Here is a 15,450-nt window from a genome sequence, read left to right on the forward strand (position 1 = left end):
TTTCTGTTAAAGAAATAGATAATATAATATAATATCTATTAATTTCAATTAGCTTTTTTAGATTAAATGTATCAACATAATTTATTTCACCAACCAGAATAATTAAAAAAATATTTGAAAATACTGTAAATGCTTTTTAATTAAGGCATTTTTTTCTTAAATTTTTTATTTTTTCGATTATGGCATAAAGATGATTTTATAAATATATTTTTTTTTTTGACTAAAAGAAAAATTTGAATCAATAAAGTATATAATAATAATTTTAATAATTAAGTAATATTTTAATAAAGTCTTGTTGAGAATTTAATTTATATAAATATAAACATAATATAAGTAAGTGATATTAACAAAAATTTGTAGATTTAATTCAAATTTTAGCTGTTTTATCATATTTTGATATTATTTCATTTTTAAAATCTTCTAAATATTGCATTTCTTCGTTAAGCTATTCAAGTAAATGTTATAATTAATCTACTTCACCTATTTAATGTAAAAAATTTTAAAATCCTATAAATTAAAATTAAATTAAATTACCTATACTAAATGATTACACATTGGTGCAATTTGGAGGTAATGGTGCTACTGGTATAGATTAGTAGTTGTCAAATCTTTATTCTTAAATGCTAGGTTATTAAACATAAGAATAATGAGGAATTTTTTCTTCTCTTTTAACTCTATATTTTTCCAAGTCTTAATCTTTAAATTTTTGTTCATATTATGGAAGATTTTAGTTTTTTGAATTATTATTACTCTAAAGTTTTTAGCTATGTTTGAAATCAATTTATGAAACCTCTACAGATTGTTATCTGTTTATTACTATCTAATCATTTAGTTAATTTTAAACCTTCGAGTTTCCTTTACCATAAATCTTTTGATCTTCAATTAGATTGTTAACAAAAAACTACTAATTATTTTCTTAGTACCTCTAACCTTAAATTTTAATTTAGTTTTATTGATTTTTCTCGTCTTTATTATTTAGAATATAGTCATTTTAATCAGGTGTAAAGTTGCTAAGGAAATTATTTAATTAAGATTGATTACAATGATTTTGTTACTTATTAATAACATTATCTTTATCAGTATAATCTTGCTATTATTTGATTACTTTCTAATTTTACTGAGTAGTGTTTTTTATATTACTTAGAATGCTTGATTCATCATCTTCTTTGTTTTATTAAGATTTAATTGGTGATTTTTATTAATTATTCAAAGCATTTACGATTGATTCATCAATAAAATTACTATCATTTTAATAATGTATTGTAGATAAGCATTCAGAAATTGACTATACATTAACCTTTTATGAATAATCTTTTTTATATAAATCTGTATAAATGCCTGAATAGATAATATTATAAATAGCCTCTATTAAATTTCTATCAAGTAAAAAAAATTCTTTATGCAAGTGTTCGCCTTATAAGTAAATTCTATTTTCAGATTTATTTTCATCTAGACTTAAATGAATAAACTTATCGACAAGAGTCTTTTCTATGCAGGGAATTTCAAAGTAAGCTAATGGCCAAAAAATAATTTTTTATTAGTATTGCTAGAAGAGATCATTACAATAAATATCAATAGGCTAAATAGTTTTTCCTATCTATTTTATAAAGTTAAATTGTATTGTTAAAATAAAAGCTTTAAAATAATTTAAATAGTAAAGTAGAATATCTTGTTTATAATTGCTATAAGCTAAATGAATAATATCAATATGATAAATTAACAAGAATATAATTATTAATAGAAAATATCATTCAGAATAATCTAATCAATGTATTCTGGATTGATTAAATTAAATTTTTGATAGTATTTGTTTTATTTAATTTTCAAATTACTTCATTAGAATATTAGAAATCCAATAAAAGCATAAATTTTTAATAAATTATCTTTCAATAAATTAATTAAAACTCAACCAATTAATTAAATATTTCTTTGTTAAATTATCAATTTATTATGCAGAGTGAAGGAAGATACAAACATTATTTTAATTTGTAATAAATGAAATGATAAATATTATAAAAGTAAAATGAAAATAAATTATGAATGAATGTTTTTAAAATAAAGAAAACGTATTTTACCTTTATTATTATTTATCTTGGATGTGATGGAGATTATAAAGAAGTTTGCATTATGTATAAAAATTGATAACCTTTTTAACATGGTTCTTTAGAAGTTGAATAATATTTATGGCCACAAAACAACTCTGTAAATAATTTACAATCATTGCTTTAATTTTTAATTTTTTTTTCAATTTTATCAATTTTGTCTAGATTAATATATCTTTAAATACCATCTTGATAAATTATCTCTATAAATTGTCTTGATATTTTTAGCATTTCTACATCCTCAATAGATTTTGATTTTTCAATTAGATCATCCAATTTATTAAAAGTATTGACTTTATCATGAAATCTTTCTCCTTAAAATGGAGGATCTTTTTCACTTTAGTTTACAAGTTTAATTTGCATTTAACATTCTTTTGAATCAAAATTGACTATCATGATTTTACTCTTCAATTAGTCAATTTTAGATCTTATTATGTATCTTATAATAGCTCTTAATGATTTTTTTGCTGGAATTTGACTAGTGTATGTCGAAACTACCTTTACTTCTACATCCGTTTGATTTATTATTATGTTAGGGTTTTCTATTTCCATAAGGCCATATTTATTTAAGATTTATTTTAAGTTTTACAATTTATTGCCGCTTATAAAATTAAATGGTTATTTATCGCACATCTTCAACCTTTTTTTTTATAAATTATTTATTTGTATTTAATATGAAGTTATCTAATAAAAATTTTTCTGATTTTTATGTTTATCATTCACTATTGTTTATATAGCTTTTTATCTGTTTGAAATAAAAGTATTTTATTTTTTTCTTCTTAATTTAACTTTTTAAATAATAAAAATATTCTTAAAAAATAGTTTAAAATAAATACTTTTATTTATTAATAAACTTTGATATAAGAAACAAATATAAGAATATAATTTAAATACATAGGATAAATAGATTTAGAGTGTTTAATTATAATATTAAAATTGCATGTATGATAAATAAATTTTCAAGTTAGACTTCCAGTAGCAACATATTGAGCAATCATCTTAAAACCTTCTAAAAATTCTGAGCTCAATCTGTAAAATCCTCCTATGATATCATCTTTATCCAATATTTTTGATTCTCCAGTAACAACGAAAATAGTATGCTTTGGAAGCAACTCTAGCAGCATATCTTCAAAATCCTTATTATTTTATGCATCTAATTATATCCTATTTGGTATTTCTAAGCTTCCCAACATGTAGCATTAAAATGTCTTAGGATAATTTACATCTTATGCTTCCTTGGTATTTTAATCACTTATACGTATCTATTGTTTAGTAAATAATAATTATACTAAATTATATGAATTTATTATAAATAAAATCCTATTTTGATATATTATTAAATAAAGTATAATAAAAATAACATATTACTTTTATCATTTTTTTTTAGTTAACACTAACAGGAGTTTCTAAAAAGTAAAAGTAGACTTTAGGGATAGAAGGATCAATTTTCATTTCATTAATGAATACTTAGATTTTATTCAGTTATGCTTTAGCTTCTTCTAATTTTTTATCAGTCTAATATATGTAATGAGGATCAGGTAAATTTTTTGATTGCCTTGATAAGTTGAAAACATGGTTTTTTATGTTAAGCTTTATAAAATCTAAAAAGGAAATGATAAATTAAATTCTTTTATTAGGCTATTAGCTCTTTGCATGATTAATAATATCCTCAAAATATGTTTTCTAGCTATTTTAAATATCATAGTTGAGGATGCTTACTATTAAATTTTTTTTTTTTTTAGCATTTTTAACATCTGAATCATTTATATTATTAATATCATTTAAGAAGGTTATCATTTATGGATTTGCAATACAATTTACTGATATATAATCATCGATTTCTAGATCTGTATTCTTTATTTCATACCTAACCAATATATCTACATAATTCTTCTTTTCGCTCTTTTTTATAGATTTAATTGTTGTTTCAAATTCGTAAATCTACTACTCCATACTTCAAAACAATTTCCTTTAATTAAGATAATCAAATAAATTATTTGCTTTCTATCAAATATACTCAAAAAATCTAATTAATCTCTTTAGATAATATGAATAGACGCAAGTTTTTATTTTATCTTTTTATATTATAAAAATGTTAGAATTACATAAATTATTCGTTATTTAATATAGGTTTAAAATTCTTAAATACTTTGCTTACCAAGTTTTTATTCTAACACATATTACTGATATAAAATTTAATCTCTTTAGAGAACCACTCATTTAAAATAGTTTCATATCTAATTAATCCTTTAATATTAATGTAAATTTATATATTATATCAATTAAACTTATCATAGAAGCATCATAAAATAATTTCAAACTAAAAAATTTCCCTCAAATTTATTTTTAGTTAAATAAAAAATACAAACATTTTAATTTAAATTTTAAAAAAGTAAAAAAGAATATTATAAATCAAGTAAATTTAACAAAAAAATAAAGTAAAATTGACAAAAAAGTAAAGTAAAATTAACAAAAAAAGAAAGTAAAATTGACAAATAAGTGTATAAAATAAAGTAATTATGGAGAATTTAAATTTATTATAAATAATATATATACAATACATATAGTTAGTCATTTATTCAGTCAATCATAAATATTATATTTTGATATTTGGAAAATTAAACAGTTTTATGAGAAATATTTTATATTTTATTTGAAAATAAAGAATATCGTATTTATTTTGTAATTTATAAAATCAACTAAAATTTTTATTATTTCACTTTAAGCTGATTGATGGATTTATATTCAATATTTTAATAAATTCCTATTTAATTGTTGATTAGAAATTTTAAGGATTGTATTTTCAAGTTTAGTAATTATTAATGAATTAATGAGTGATTAAAACCTTATTTTTTCTAAATAAATTATTTTTTTTTTTGCATTTTTAATTAAATTATAGCTATTAAAACAAAATAGAACTACTTTCAAGCTTGACAACGATCTAAACCAGCAATTTGAATATCATCTAATTTATAAGTCATAGCAACAATAAACACTGTCAATTCTATCAATGCTAAAACTATAAAAGAAGCCCTTTATGCATAGATGAGTCTATTTTTTAAATTATTATTAGAAAATGAATTTATTTTTAATTTTTAATTTACTTTTTTGAAGGGTTTTGTGCCTTATAGAAACCAAACGATAAAAAAACTCCAGCTACTATACCACCTATGAAATTTTTAAATAAATATATTAATAATTGTCAATTGATTGCAAATTTTGCTTTTTTTGTTAAGTTATGTTTTAAATAAGTAAAATGGAAGATATTAATTTTTTTCTATAAATACAATATATTTTATGAATGAATGAGAAGCTGTTTATGTCATATGATTTTTTTTCTATTTTAATTTAAAATGTAATTTTATAAATTAATTACCTAAATAGCTAGAGCCTTTAACTGTAACACTTTCAATTATACACAAAAAATTTGTCACTATTACCAATAAAAGCATACCTAATATGGGTTTCTTTTTAGATTAAGGAATTCTTTTGCGGATTGTATATAAGAAAGTTATCTAAAGGATAAAAATGCCCATCATAATTGAATTAGCTCCAATTTGTATTTCGTAAGGCTCAATCAAACCAACAAATATGTTTCCTGAAAAAGCACAAACTCCATAGAGCCACAACATTTTTACCACTCCATAGTGAGACTCTAAAACATATCCGTAAAATAGTAATGAGAATATACTTGAAATGATATTAAACCATGAAGCAGAAAGCAGAGATGATATCAAGAGACGATGGACTTAGCCTTCGTTTGTAACACTTGGTTGGAACTAGCAGCCAATTTTGTAAGCTGTACAAGCTCTCTTTTAAGAAGTTGTAGATTCTAAGATAAGTTAAATAAGAAAGAAAACTATAAATAAGGCACATAGAGCAGTTACAGTAGAGCGTAGCTTGCATTTTGGGAAGAGGACATCTATACAACGTTTAAGCTTTTTCTTTTTGGCATTTTGTCCTTAATTAATTTTCTTAGATTTGTTTGAAACTTGAGAATTAGATAGAGATTACTAGTCTTTCTGATTCATATCTAAAGCAATTTATTGATGATCTAAATCTGCAGCGATGATGTTATTTTTATCATTACCTTTTCCCTTTAGAATTACACTATTTTGATTGCTATTATTGTTTGAGATGTTGTTCATTTAGATATCTTGAAATTGCAAGGAGCTTCTTTAGCTACTACCTTAGCTTTTAGGCTATCTTATAATCGGTGGGAGTTGAGTTGGTTTTTTAAGGGCAGGCTTTAACTAACTTTAAGGATCATTTAATTGATTTCTATAATTATTTTTTTCATTGCCTACTTCTTAAAGCTGCTATCCAATATTGATTTCATAACTTTAATCTTCATGAATTTCCTTTCCTATGTTATTCTTTTAGGGAGATTTAATACTTTTGTCATCTATTATACTTCCATTCAAAATAAGAGAAGTATTATTTGAGTATACGTTGGTTTTTGCACTGTATTGATTCTTGAATTTTCCACTATTTAAACTATTTCTTTCTTCATTGATGTCTGCATTGTTGAGATGTAAAATGCTGTTATTCATCACAAAGCTTTGATTTTGCTAGCTTTTACTCGACATTGGATATCCTGCTTGAATTTGCTTGAAAGCTGCTGGATTATTTTAACTGCTATTTAAATCCATATCCTGATAAGCCTCCAACTCCAAGCCCTTAATCACCTAAGCTAAGGTGTTATCCGCGTCTACTTAAGAATCATCAATTTTAAAGTTCAAGCTCTCATTTTGCTTATCATTATTCTCTCTCTATTGCTAATAATTTTTGTTTGGGGTGCTCATTCCTTCCTTACAAATAATTGCTAAATGACTTAGTTAAATGTAATGATCAATTATTTATTATATTAAAAATTATAAAATTGATTAACTATTTTTTTTGTCGTTGATTATTTTTTTGAAAGAATGATAATAATTTGTTTAATTTTCTTTTTGTAAACCAACAAAATATAAAAAATGTATGATTTTAAATCAATCTGGATGTTAATTTTGAGAGGATATAATTCAATTAATTTATAATATCATCATTCAAAAAATAGATTTTTTTTAGATTTTTTTATGAAAGAGATAGAATTGCAATTTCAGTGATAGAAGATTTTATTTATTGGTTGAATAACAAATTAAATTAATTGCTCTTATCGATACACATAATTAAAATTTCTTCTACCATTCAAATATACATTATTGTTTTCAAATCATATTTGTATATTTTTTTAATTATTACCAAAATCAACTTAGACAGACTAACGAACTTATTTACAATTAAATCCATAAGAATGTGTCAATTTTGAGAGTGTGAATTATACTTTATTGTATAATAAAATCAATAATAAAGGAATTATGTATATTAATTCAAACTTGAAAAACACATTAATCTATTAATGAAAATAAATTCAAATCCAATTAGATTTTAATGAATATTTCTCATATTTAATAAAATATTTTTATTAAGTAACTCAAATAAAATAATTTGATAAGGTATTTATTTAAAAAGCTTTATTTTAATTTATAAAATATAAAATCATAAAAATTACTACAAATCCATACATACTATAAATCCTCATTAGTTAAGGTACCCTAATTTAAATTTTTTTATCCATCGACATCTAAAATTCAAATTTTTTTTTAAGATATAATTTTAATTACCTATCATTCACTAAAATCGATTTTATGGTATTATTTAAAATGAAGTCTTAATAATAAATGAGGGTTAATAATTTATTTTAACTTTTAATTAGAGTAATTTTTTTATTTTTCATATTTTTATTATGAAATTATCTGTAAAATATTTAATAAAATGTATTTATTTTAGTAAAAACTTTAAAAAAAGAAGAGAAAAAATAGATTTTTTATTTTTTATTTTTTATTTTATTTAGATAAGATGAATAAAATAAATATAAGACAGATAGATTATTAAATAAGTTTTAAAAAGAAAACAAAAAAAAAGTAATTGTTTTAGAATGATTAGAAATAATAGAGTAAAAAAGTATGATTCAATTCATTACAAAAAAAATATAAAATATCTTAATGTTATTTATTACATCAAATTTTTTTTTGATTCACAGAAAAACGTATTTTTTATATTTCATTTAGTGATTGTTTATTTATTTCAGTTTTGATTAGGTTTAAGTTTTCTGGAAATCTTATTGGCAGTGAAGAGATCTCTAACTTAGATTGAAGTTTCGTAAGATTTACCGTAGGAATGAGCGGTTTAAATGAAAGCAGAAACTAAGCCTGATCCTTAGCAGTAGATAGAATTCTTGTTGTCGTTAGAAGATCCCTTGTAATTTTCTTGGGAGTAGAATCTGACATACTTACCAGCAGGAACATACAAACTCTTGTATTTACTCAAATCGATCTTTGAAATATCTTGAGTTATTTAGACTTAATCACCTGTGAAATTGCATCCACTGAAGAGGATAGGGTTAGCAACAACATTGCAGGTTCCTCTTGTGTAAGCAACGCTGTTATTAGCACTAGGAGATGAAGAGCCAGTAGCTAGGTAGAATGTTCCTTAGCTTTAAAGAACACCAACGCAATCACTTCTAGAGTCACATGCAGCCAATGCTAAAGATTCACTTGCATATGAAGCAGCTTGAATCAAGCTTGCAAAGGTTTGATAAGATTACTTAGAATAGTTACAGTAAGTTCCTTAAACTTATTAAACAGGGCACTTAGATTTAACCCATGAGTTTTCTCCATTTGGTGAAAGTTAGAAAGTAGTTCCAGCTCTTAACTAGAAACCCCAAACACCATCAAAAGCATTAGTAGCAGCACCACCACCAATATCTTTTCTGGAGAAGGTAACACCACCACAGGAAGAATCAGCTCTACAAGCAGCAAGAGCATCATTCAAATTTGAGAAATCTTTGCAATTTTAATTGCAGCCTCCTAAGAAAACACCTTAACCTTAAGTATAATCGCAGGGATCGAAAGTAGTTTGAGGATCAGGGCAAGTAGACTTTAACCAGGAATTTTCCTTGTTTGGAGATTTACTACCTGTTTTTGAAGCTCTGAGTTGATAACCCCATCCATTACCAATTGCATTAGTAGCAGCACTACCACCAATTGATTTATAACTATAGGAAACACCACCACAATTATTAGAAGCGTCACATGCAGCAAAAGCATCAGACAGTTTGGCAAAATCTTAACAATTATTGTAACAAGATCCACTGTACTAGCCATATCCGTTTGTATAAGCGCAGCCACAATAGACTTAACTTATAATTAATCCTAAAATAAGTAAAACACTCAAATTTCTCATACTAAAAGGTGAGCAAATAAAATATTCAATTTAATTAATTTTTTTGTTTTTGTTTTTTATTATTTCTGTTTTTTAATTCACCGATACATATATATTGCATAATATATTCAATTTAAGTCTTATGCTTTTAATTATTTTCTGAGGGTTTTTGTATTACCCAACTATAATAGCTCTTTGAATTTTTAATATGAACTTCAGCCTCACTAATCCGTTTTTGCCCTTCATTCATACAATATTATCTAGCAAACTATTTTAATTTACATCAAGCAAACATCCTTCTTAGTCGATAAAAATAATTGAGACAGTATATATTGAATACTCCGTTTTTCATTTTTTATCTGTATTTATGATGCATACATACATAATAATTAAGGTTAACTTCTTATTTTCCTTTAAGCATAAATTAATATTACTTCGATTAATTTATTTATTTACATATGCACCATTTTTTATTTTTTTTTTTATAAAGTTCAATTAATTATTTTTATTTTAATTTTAAAAATAGATTTTTAACATTTCTAAGAATTCAAAAAAGTGTTTTTCATTTTTATTTTTTGAATTTTTAAATTCAATCTTCAAGTCGGTCAATTTTTTTTTAGTGATTTCTTGATAAAAATAATAATAATGATAAATTTTAATAAATTAATGTAAAGTAAAGTAAATAACTTACTTAATAAAGTTCAAGTAACCAATTAAAGCTTAATTAAAAAAATAAATATTCAAATAATGCTAATTTTTTTTTGTTAAGTATTTTATTAAAATTAAACCAAAATGTGTTTTCAATTAACGAAAATTAAATGTATTATTTACTGTAAAAAGATTAATTAAGATGTATTTATGAAAGATTTAATTTAAATGGGGATATTTAAATTCAGCTAACAAATTCTATAGGAAAAGTATATTAAAATGATTAATTTATGTTCAAAAAACTATCTAAATCTGATTATTTTTTGTTCCTAAGCAGCGTAACATTAGGTATTAGATTATGATCAATTATGATGAACACGAAATAATGGAGAATTAGTCTGCTAAACCTAATTTTAAATAAATAAATAGTAATGTATTAAATATTTTAAGAAATACTAAATTTATGATAAAAATTGTATTAGTAAAATAAATCAAAAATTTTCTCCATTGGAAATTGACTGAAAATATTTTAACTTTCTTATTTACTGATTTCTATTTCTTATATTAACATAATATTTAATATTATAAATGTGGAAGGGTAAATAGTATAAAAGAATTGTAATTATAAATATTAGGGATCAACCTTAATCTGAAAGTTTGACACCAGTCAGATACTAAAAATTAAACTCACTACCAACCCTTACATTTTATTTATTATTAATATGTGAATAAAAGTTTCTATATTTTATAATATGCTACTATTTAATGGACATAATTTTTCTTCTTCATCATAGTATTTTTATTATTTTAAAGTAACTAAATTAATTTTAAATCTCTATTATATATTCTTAAATGATTAACAGAAGAAATAGTAAGGATTAATATCATATAATTTTTTAGTCATAATTTTTGCTCTTTTTTCATTGTAAAAATTTGAAGATAATAGCTTTTGTGAATTAGTAAACTCCAATCTCAAATATATATAATGAATTTCAATATCAATTTGAATGCTCATTTTGTTTTTTATCTACTTGTATATTTCTTTCAATTTTTCATTCTTATGTGAAGATCAATCAATTAAATTTCTATGATTTTAAATATCAAATTTCATTTTAGAAAACTTTTTTCAAATATTTTAGCTGAAATTGTATTTAAATATTTTAGTTGAAATTATATTCAAATAAGATAAGTATGTAATTCATTTATTGATTGATTGCTTGCTTGCTTGTTTAGTATTAAATTAAAAAATAAATTTGTTTTAGGATGAGAAATGAAATGAAATTCGCATAAAATATCTTATAAAAATTACGAAATTTATTAATATATTCACTGATAAGTTTATATTGTTTATTTTTATTATTTATGTCAGTTTTAATTAGGCTTAAGCTTTCTATTAACTTTGAGATCTCTTACTTAAATTGAAGTTTCGAAAGAAAAATCTTAAGAGTAAGCCTTTTAAATAAAGACAGAGCCAAAGCTTTAACTTTAACAGTAGACAGAAGTTGTGTAAACATTATTGTTTCCCTTGAAGTTTGATTTGGTGTAGAATCTGACTGACTTACCAGCAGGAATATACAAACTCTTGTATTATCTTAAGTCAATTTAAGCAAGATCTGAGGTGAGATTGACTTAGCTTCCAGTGAAATTGCATCCACTAAAGAGAATAGGATAAGTGATGACATTGCATGTTCCTTTAGTGTATGCAACACTGTTAGTAGTGCTAGGAGATGAGGTACCAGTAGCCAAATAGAATGATCCTTAGTTTAAAACAACACCAGTACAATCAGGAGTTGAATCACATGCAGTTAAAGCTGACTATTCGGTGGTATATTAAATATCCCTTTGGATTAAATTAGCAAAGTTTTGATAAGATTGCTTTGAATAGTTGCAGTAAGTTCCTTAGACTTAAGAAACTGGACATTTTTATTTAACATATGAACTTTCACCACACTATGAAACACCAAATACAGATCCAGCTCTTAACTAGAAACCCCAAACACCATCAAATGCATTAGTAGCAGCAGGGCCACCAATCTCCTTTCTGGAGAAAGTTACACCACCACATGAAGGATCAGCTCTGCAAGCATTAAGGGCGTCATTCAAATTAGAGAAGTCCTTACAACCTTAAACACAATCTGCTAAGAAAACACCTTAACCTTATGCATAATCGCAGGGTTCGAAAGGAGTATGAGGATCAGGGCAAGTAGATTTGAACCATGTGGTTTCTCTGACAGTAGAAGGACCACCTGAATAGGAAGCTCTAAGTTGATAACCATATCCATTACCTATAGCATTAGTTGAAGCACCACCACCATATTATCTTTAACTAAATGTAACTCCACCACAACTAGTAGAACTGTCACATGCAGCCATAGCTTCAGATAAAGTAGCATAATCCTTACAATCATTGTAACAGTACCCGCTGAAAGCGCCAAATCCAGTAGTATAAGCACAGCCGCAATAAACTTAGCTTATAGCTAATCCTAGAATCAATAATACACTTAGATTTTTCATATTGAACAATTATTTTCAATTTATTTGTTTAATTATTTATTTACTTATTTATTTCTTTGTTGTGTTTTTTAGATTTTTTATTCAGGCTTTTAATTCACTAGTTCATAAATATAACTTGCTTTATCCATAAAATAAATATCTTTTGATATAAATCTATTTTATTAACTTTATTTTATTTTCTGATTGATTTGGTTTTCAGCCTCGAACTTAAATAAATAAATTGACAGTTATAATCACTAGATTCTAGAATTAAAAACCTCCAAAATAAAATTAATAAATTTATTTATTTCATTAGGAAATTAAATATTCAGTTTTTAATTTATTTTTTGATAATTGACATTTAGCATAATAATTAAGTATAATTTTAGTTTTATTTAATATGCTTGAAACGAGCATAGCTCAAACATAATACTTTTTAAAATCTATGTATTTTAGATTTTTTAATAAGGTTTTTAATTCAATCATAATTTTAACACCACTTGCCAATCATGTATTTAATATCTTTTGATATAAATCTATCTTATTAACTTTCTTTTATTTTCTAATTGATTTGAATTTCAGCCTCGAACTTAAATATAAGTTGCCAATTTTAATCACTCAATTTTAGCATTAAAAATCTCCAAAATATAATTAATTAATTAATTTCTAAAGCAAATTTAATATTCCGTTTTTAATTTATTTTTTTATAATTTACATTTAGGATAATAATTAAGGGTAATTCTACTTTTATTTAATATGCTTGAAACGAGCATAGATCAAACTAAATATTTTTTTAAATCTATGTTATTTACATTTTAAATAAGGTTTTTAATTCAATCATATTTTAACATCATATGCCAATCATGTATTTAATATATTTTTAAGATATTGATTTTCTTTTATTTTCTAATCGATTTGACTTTCAACCTCGAACTTAAATATAAATTTACGGTTTTAATTGCTGATTATTTCAATAATAATCTTACTAACAATTTTCGCAATTAAAAATCTTAAAAATAAATTCAAACAGTAAATTAAGTATTTTGTTTATTTTTTTTTGATTTGCATTTATTAATATAATGTTTAAGTAGAGCTTTACTTTTTATTTAATATACTTGAATTGAACAAAGTTCGAAGTAAATATTTGTTTACATCACATTTCTACTTATTTAGAATTGAATATTCTTTCAAATATTATTCAATAAAAAATAAGTCTAAAACACTTTTTCTACAAATCCAAGTACATATTTCACCATTTTTTATTTTTATTTTTTGATTAAAAACAAAACATTAAAACAAACCAACTTTTTGATATTACTTTTGGTATTAGCTATCATTTATAAAATATTTTTAAAATTAAAATTTAATTTTAAGCATCAATCTAGAAAGAAAAATTGTTATAAAATTGTATTAAAGATAAAAAATAATAGAGTTATTTGCTAATTGGAATGCCTAAAATATTTTTAAAGTGAATTTATTTAAGTAAATTTATTATGGATGAAATCAGTCATTTATTTAATAACTCTTCATATATAAGTGCTGTTTTTTTTAAGGTCATTTTTGAAAATCATTATAAAAAGTGATAATAATTAATAGGATTATTTTCTAATTTTCACTTGTAAGAAAATATTTAATAATAAAACCAAAATTTTATTCATTATGGTTTTTAATTAAGGCAATTTTTTCTAAAAATATTTTAGAGGGTGGGGATTGGCTTAATATATATAGAAGGAATTACTTTATATATAGCAAAAATATAAAATAGATTTTATATCAAATTTTGTGGATGCAATTTTTCTATTTTAAATTTTTCTCACAAGCTTTTTGAGGTTAGAAGAATATATCTTTTTAATTTTTATTTTCAGACAAATTTTGAGAGTGTTTATATATAGTATTTTATATGGATTAATTATTTATCTCATTTATTTGCTTAACTATTTGATTTATTTTAAGGCTTTTAGTCACTATAGATAGTCTAAATAACAAATCAAAGCGTTGGTGGTTGCTATTATTGTTTTATGGGCATTCTTATTAAACATTTTTTCTTAATGTTTCTTAAAATTTTAAAGAAAGATGTAACCAAAAAATTGATAATTAAAAATATAATTTGATATAAAAGCATTTCTATTTTAGATATTGGTTTAGAAAATCCAAACTAAATTTCAGCTCTTAATTTACTACCTAAATAATTACCAATTAAAAATATCTATAATTTAATATGACTTAAGCTTAAGCAATTTTCAAAAAATATTTTAGAAATCTTTTAGTGTTTTCATAAAATTGTCAATATTTATTAATTACATATTTGAATTTTTTCCTAGCCAATAGAATGAGATCTATTTGACACAAAATTCTCCTAAACTTAACATTCATGATATACCCGTTATTGATTTTGTTTTTTTATACTTATATAATAAATCAATCTTTTTTACTGATCATTATCATATCATCACTTCAATGGAAGTTTGTCTCAAAGAAATAGATACTTTATGGATATATTTTTTAGGCTTTTTAATAATATTTTAAGTCTATTTATTTATTTTTAAGTAAATAATTATTATAGGATATAATCGATAAAAATTATTTAATCATTTGGTAATAATTTCTACTTACTTGCATTTTTCATAGTATGATATAATTATCCAAAGAATATTGCAATAACTTTCTTATTATTATGCAAAGTTAACTATTTATAGTAAAATCTTTATAAAATTTACTTATTTATGAAGATAGTAATTTTGTTGAATACATAAACTCCTATCCCAAACATTCACAACATATATATTTCAAGATAAATAAAAATTTTTACTTTATTTTTAATACTTTTCACAAATATCTTTGAGTTTTTCATATTTAATACTAACAAAATCATAAATAGTAATCTATATCATATATTTAAATTGAATCAATTTATTATTAAATCCATAATATCTAATTTATA

At 22.8% G+C, this 15,450-nt stretch overlaps 5 protein-coding genes across 5 annotated transcripts; all 5 read right to left on the minus strand. All coding sequences in view use genetic code 6, as the record gives it.

Moving 5' to 3' along the window:
• Positions 1–367: 367 nt before the first annotated feature.
• Positions 368–2,876, minus strand: TTHERM_00038850 (hypothetical protein; the record flags this gene model as incomplete). The annotated part of the gene is made up of 3 exons (XM_972093.2): positions 2,076–2,876; positions 535–1,597; positions 368–480 (listed from the first exon to the last, which is right to left on the minus strand). Exons 1-3 carry the CDS (start codon positions 2,733–2,735, stop codon positions 368–370), a joined length of 1,836 nt encoding a protein of 611 aa, XP_977186.2. The 5' UTR covers positions 2,736–2,876.
• A 185-nt stretch (positions 2,877–3,061) lies between these two features.
• On the minus strand, positions 3,062–4,055 carry TTHERM_00038860 (hypothetical protein; the record flags this gene model as incomplete). Its single annotated transcript, XM_972094.3, has 2 exons — positions 3,062–3,364; positions 3,471–4,055. The coding sequence occupies 2 exons, from the start codon at positions 4,053–4,055 to the stop codon at positions 3,062–3,064; spliced, it is 888 nt and encodes a 295-aa protein (XP_977187.1).
• Positions 4,056–5,026: 971 nt separating this feature from the next.
• On the minus strand, positions 5,027–6,907 carry TTHERM_00038870 (rhomboid protease; the record flags this gene model as incomplete). The annotated part of the gene is made up of 3 exons (XM_972095.1): positions 5,027–5,153; positions 5,207–5,270; positions 5,479–6,907. The coding sequence occupies 3 exons, from the start codon at positions 6,905–6,907 to the stop codon at positions 5,027–5,029; spliced, it is 1,620 nt and encodes a 539-aa protein (XP_977188.1).
• A 1,324-nt stretch (positions 6,908–8,231) lies between these two features.
• TTHERM_00038880 (carboxy-terminal crystallin fold protein 9p) lies at positions 8,232–9,614 on the minus strand (the record flags this gene model as incomplete). The annotated part of the gene is made up of 1 exon (XM_972096.2): positions 8,232–9,614. One exon carries the CDS (start codon positions 9,612–9,614, stop codon positions 8,232–8,234), a length of 1,383 nt encoding a protein of 460 aa, XP_977189.2.
• A 1,767-nt stretch (positions 9,615–11,381) lies between these two features.
• Positions 11,382–12,530, minus strand: TTHERM_00038890 (carboxy-terminal crystallin fold protein 9p; the record flags this gene model as incomplete). The annotated part of the gene is made up of 1 exon (XM_972097.1): positions 11,382–12,530. One exon carries the CDS (start codon positions 12,528–12,530, stop codon positions 11,382–11,384), a length of 1,149 nt encoding a protein of 382 aa, XP_977190.1.
• Between the last annotated feature and the right edge of the window lie 2,920 nt (positions 12,531–15,450).

The sequence above is a fragment of the Tetrahymena thermophila genome, assembly GCF_000189635.1.
Source record: "Tetrahymena thermophila SB210 genomic scaffold scf_8254667, whole genome shotgun sequence".
NCBI classification, from domain to species: Eukaryota; Ciliophora; class Oligohymenophorea; order Hymenostomatida; family Tetrahymenidae; genus Tetrahymena; species Tetrahymena thermophila.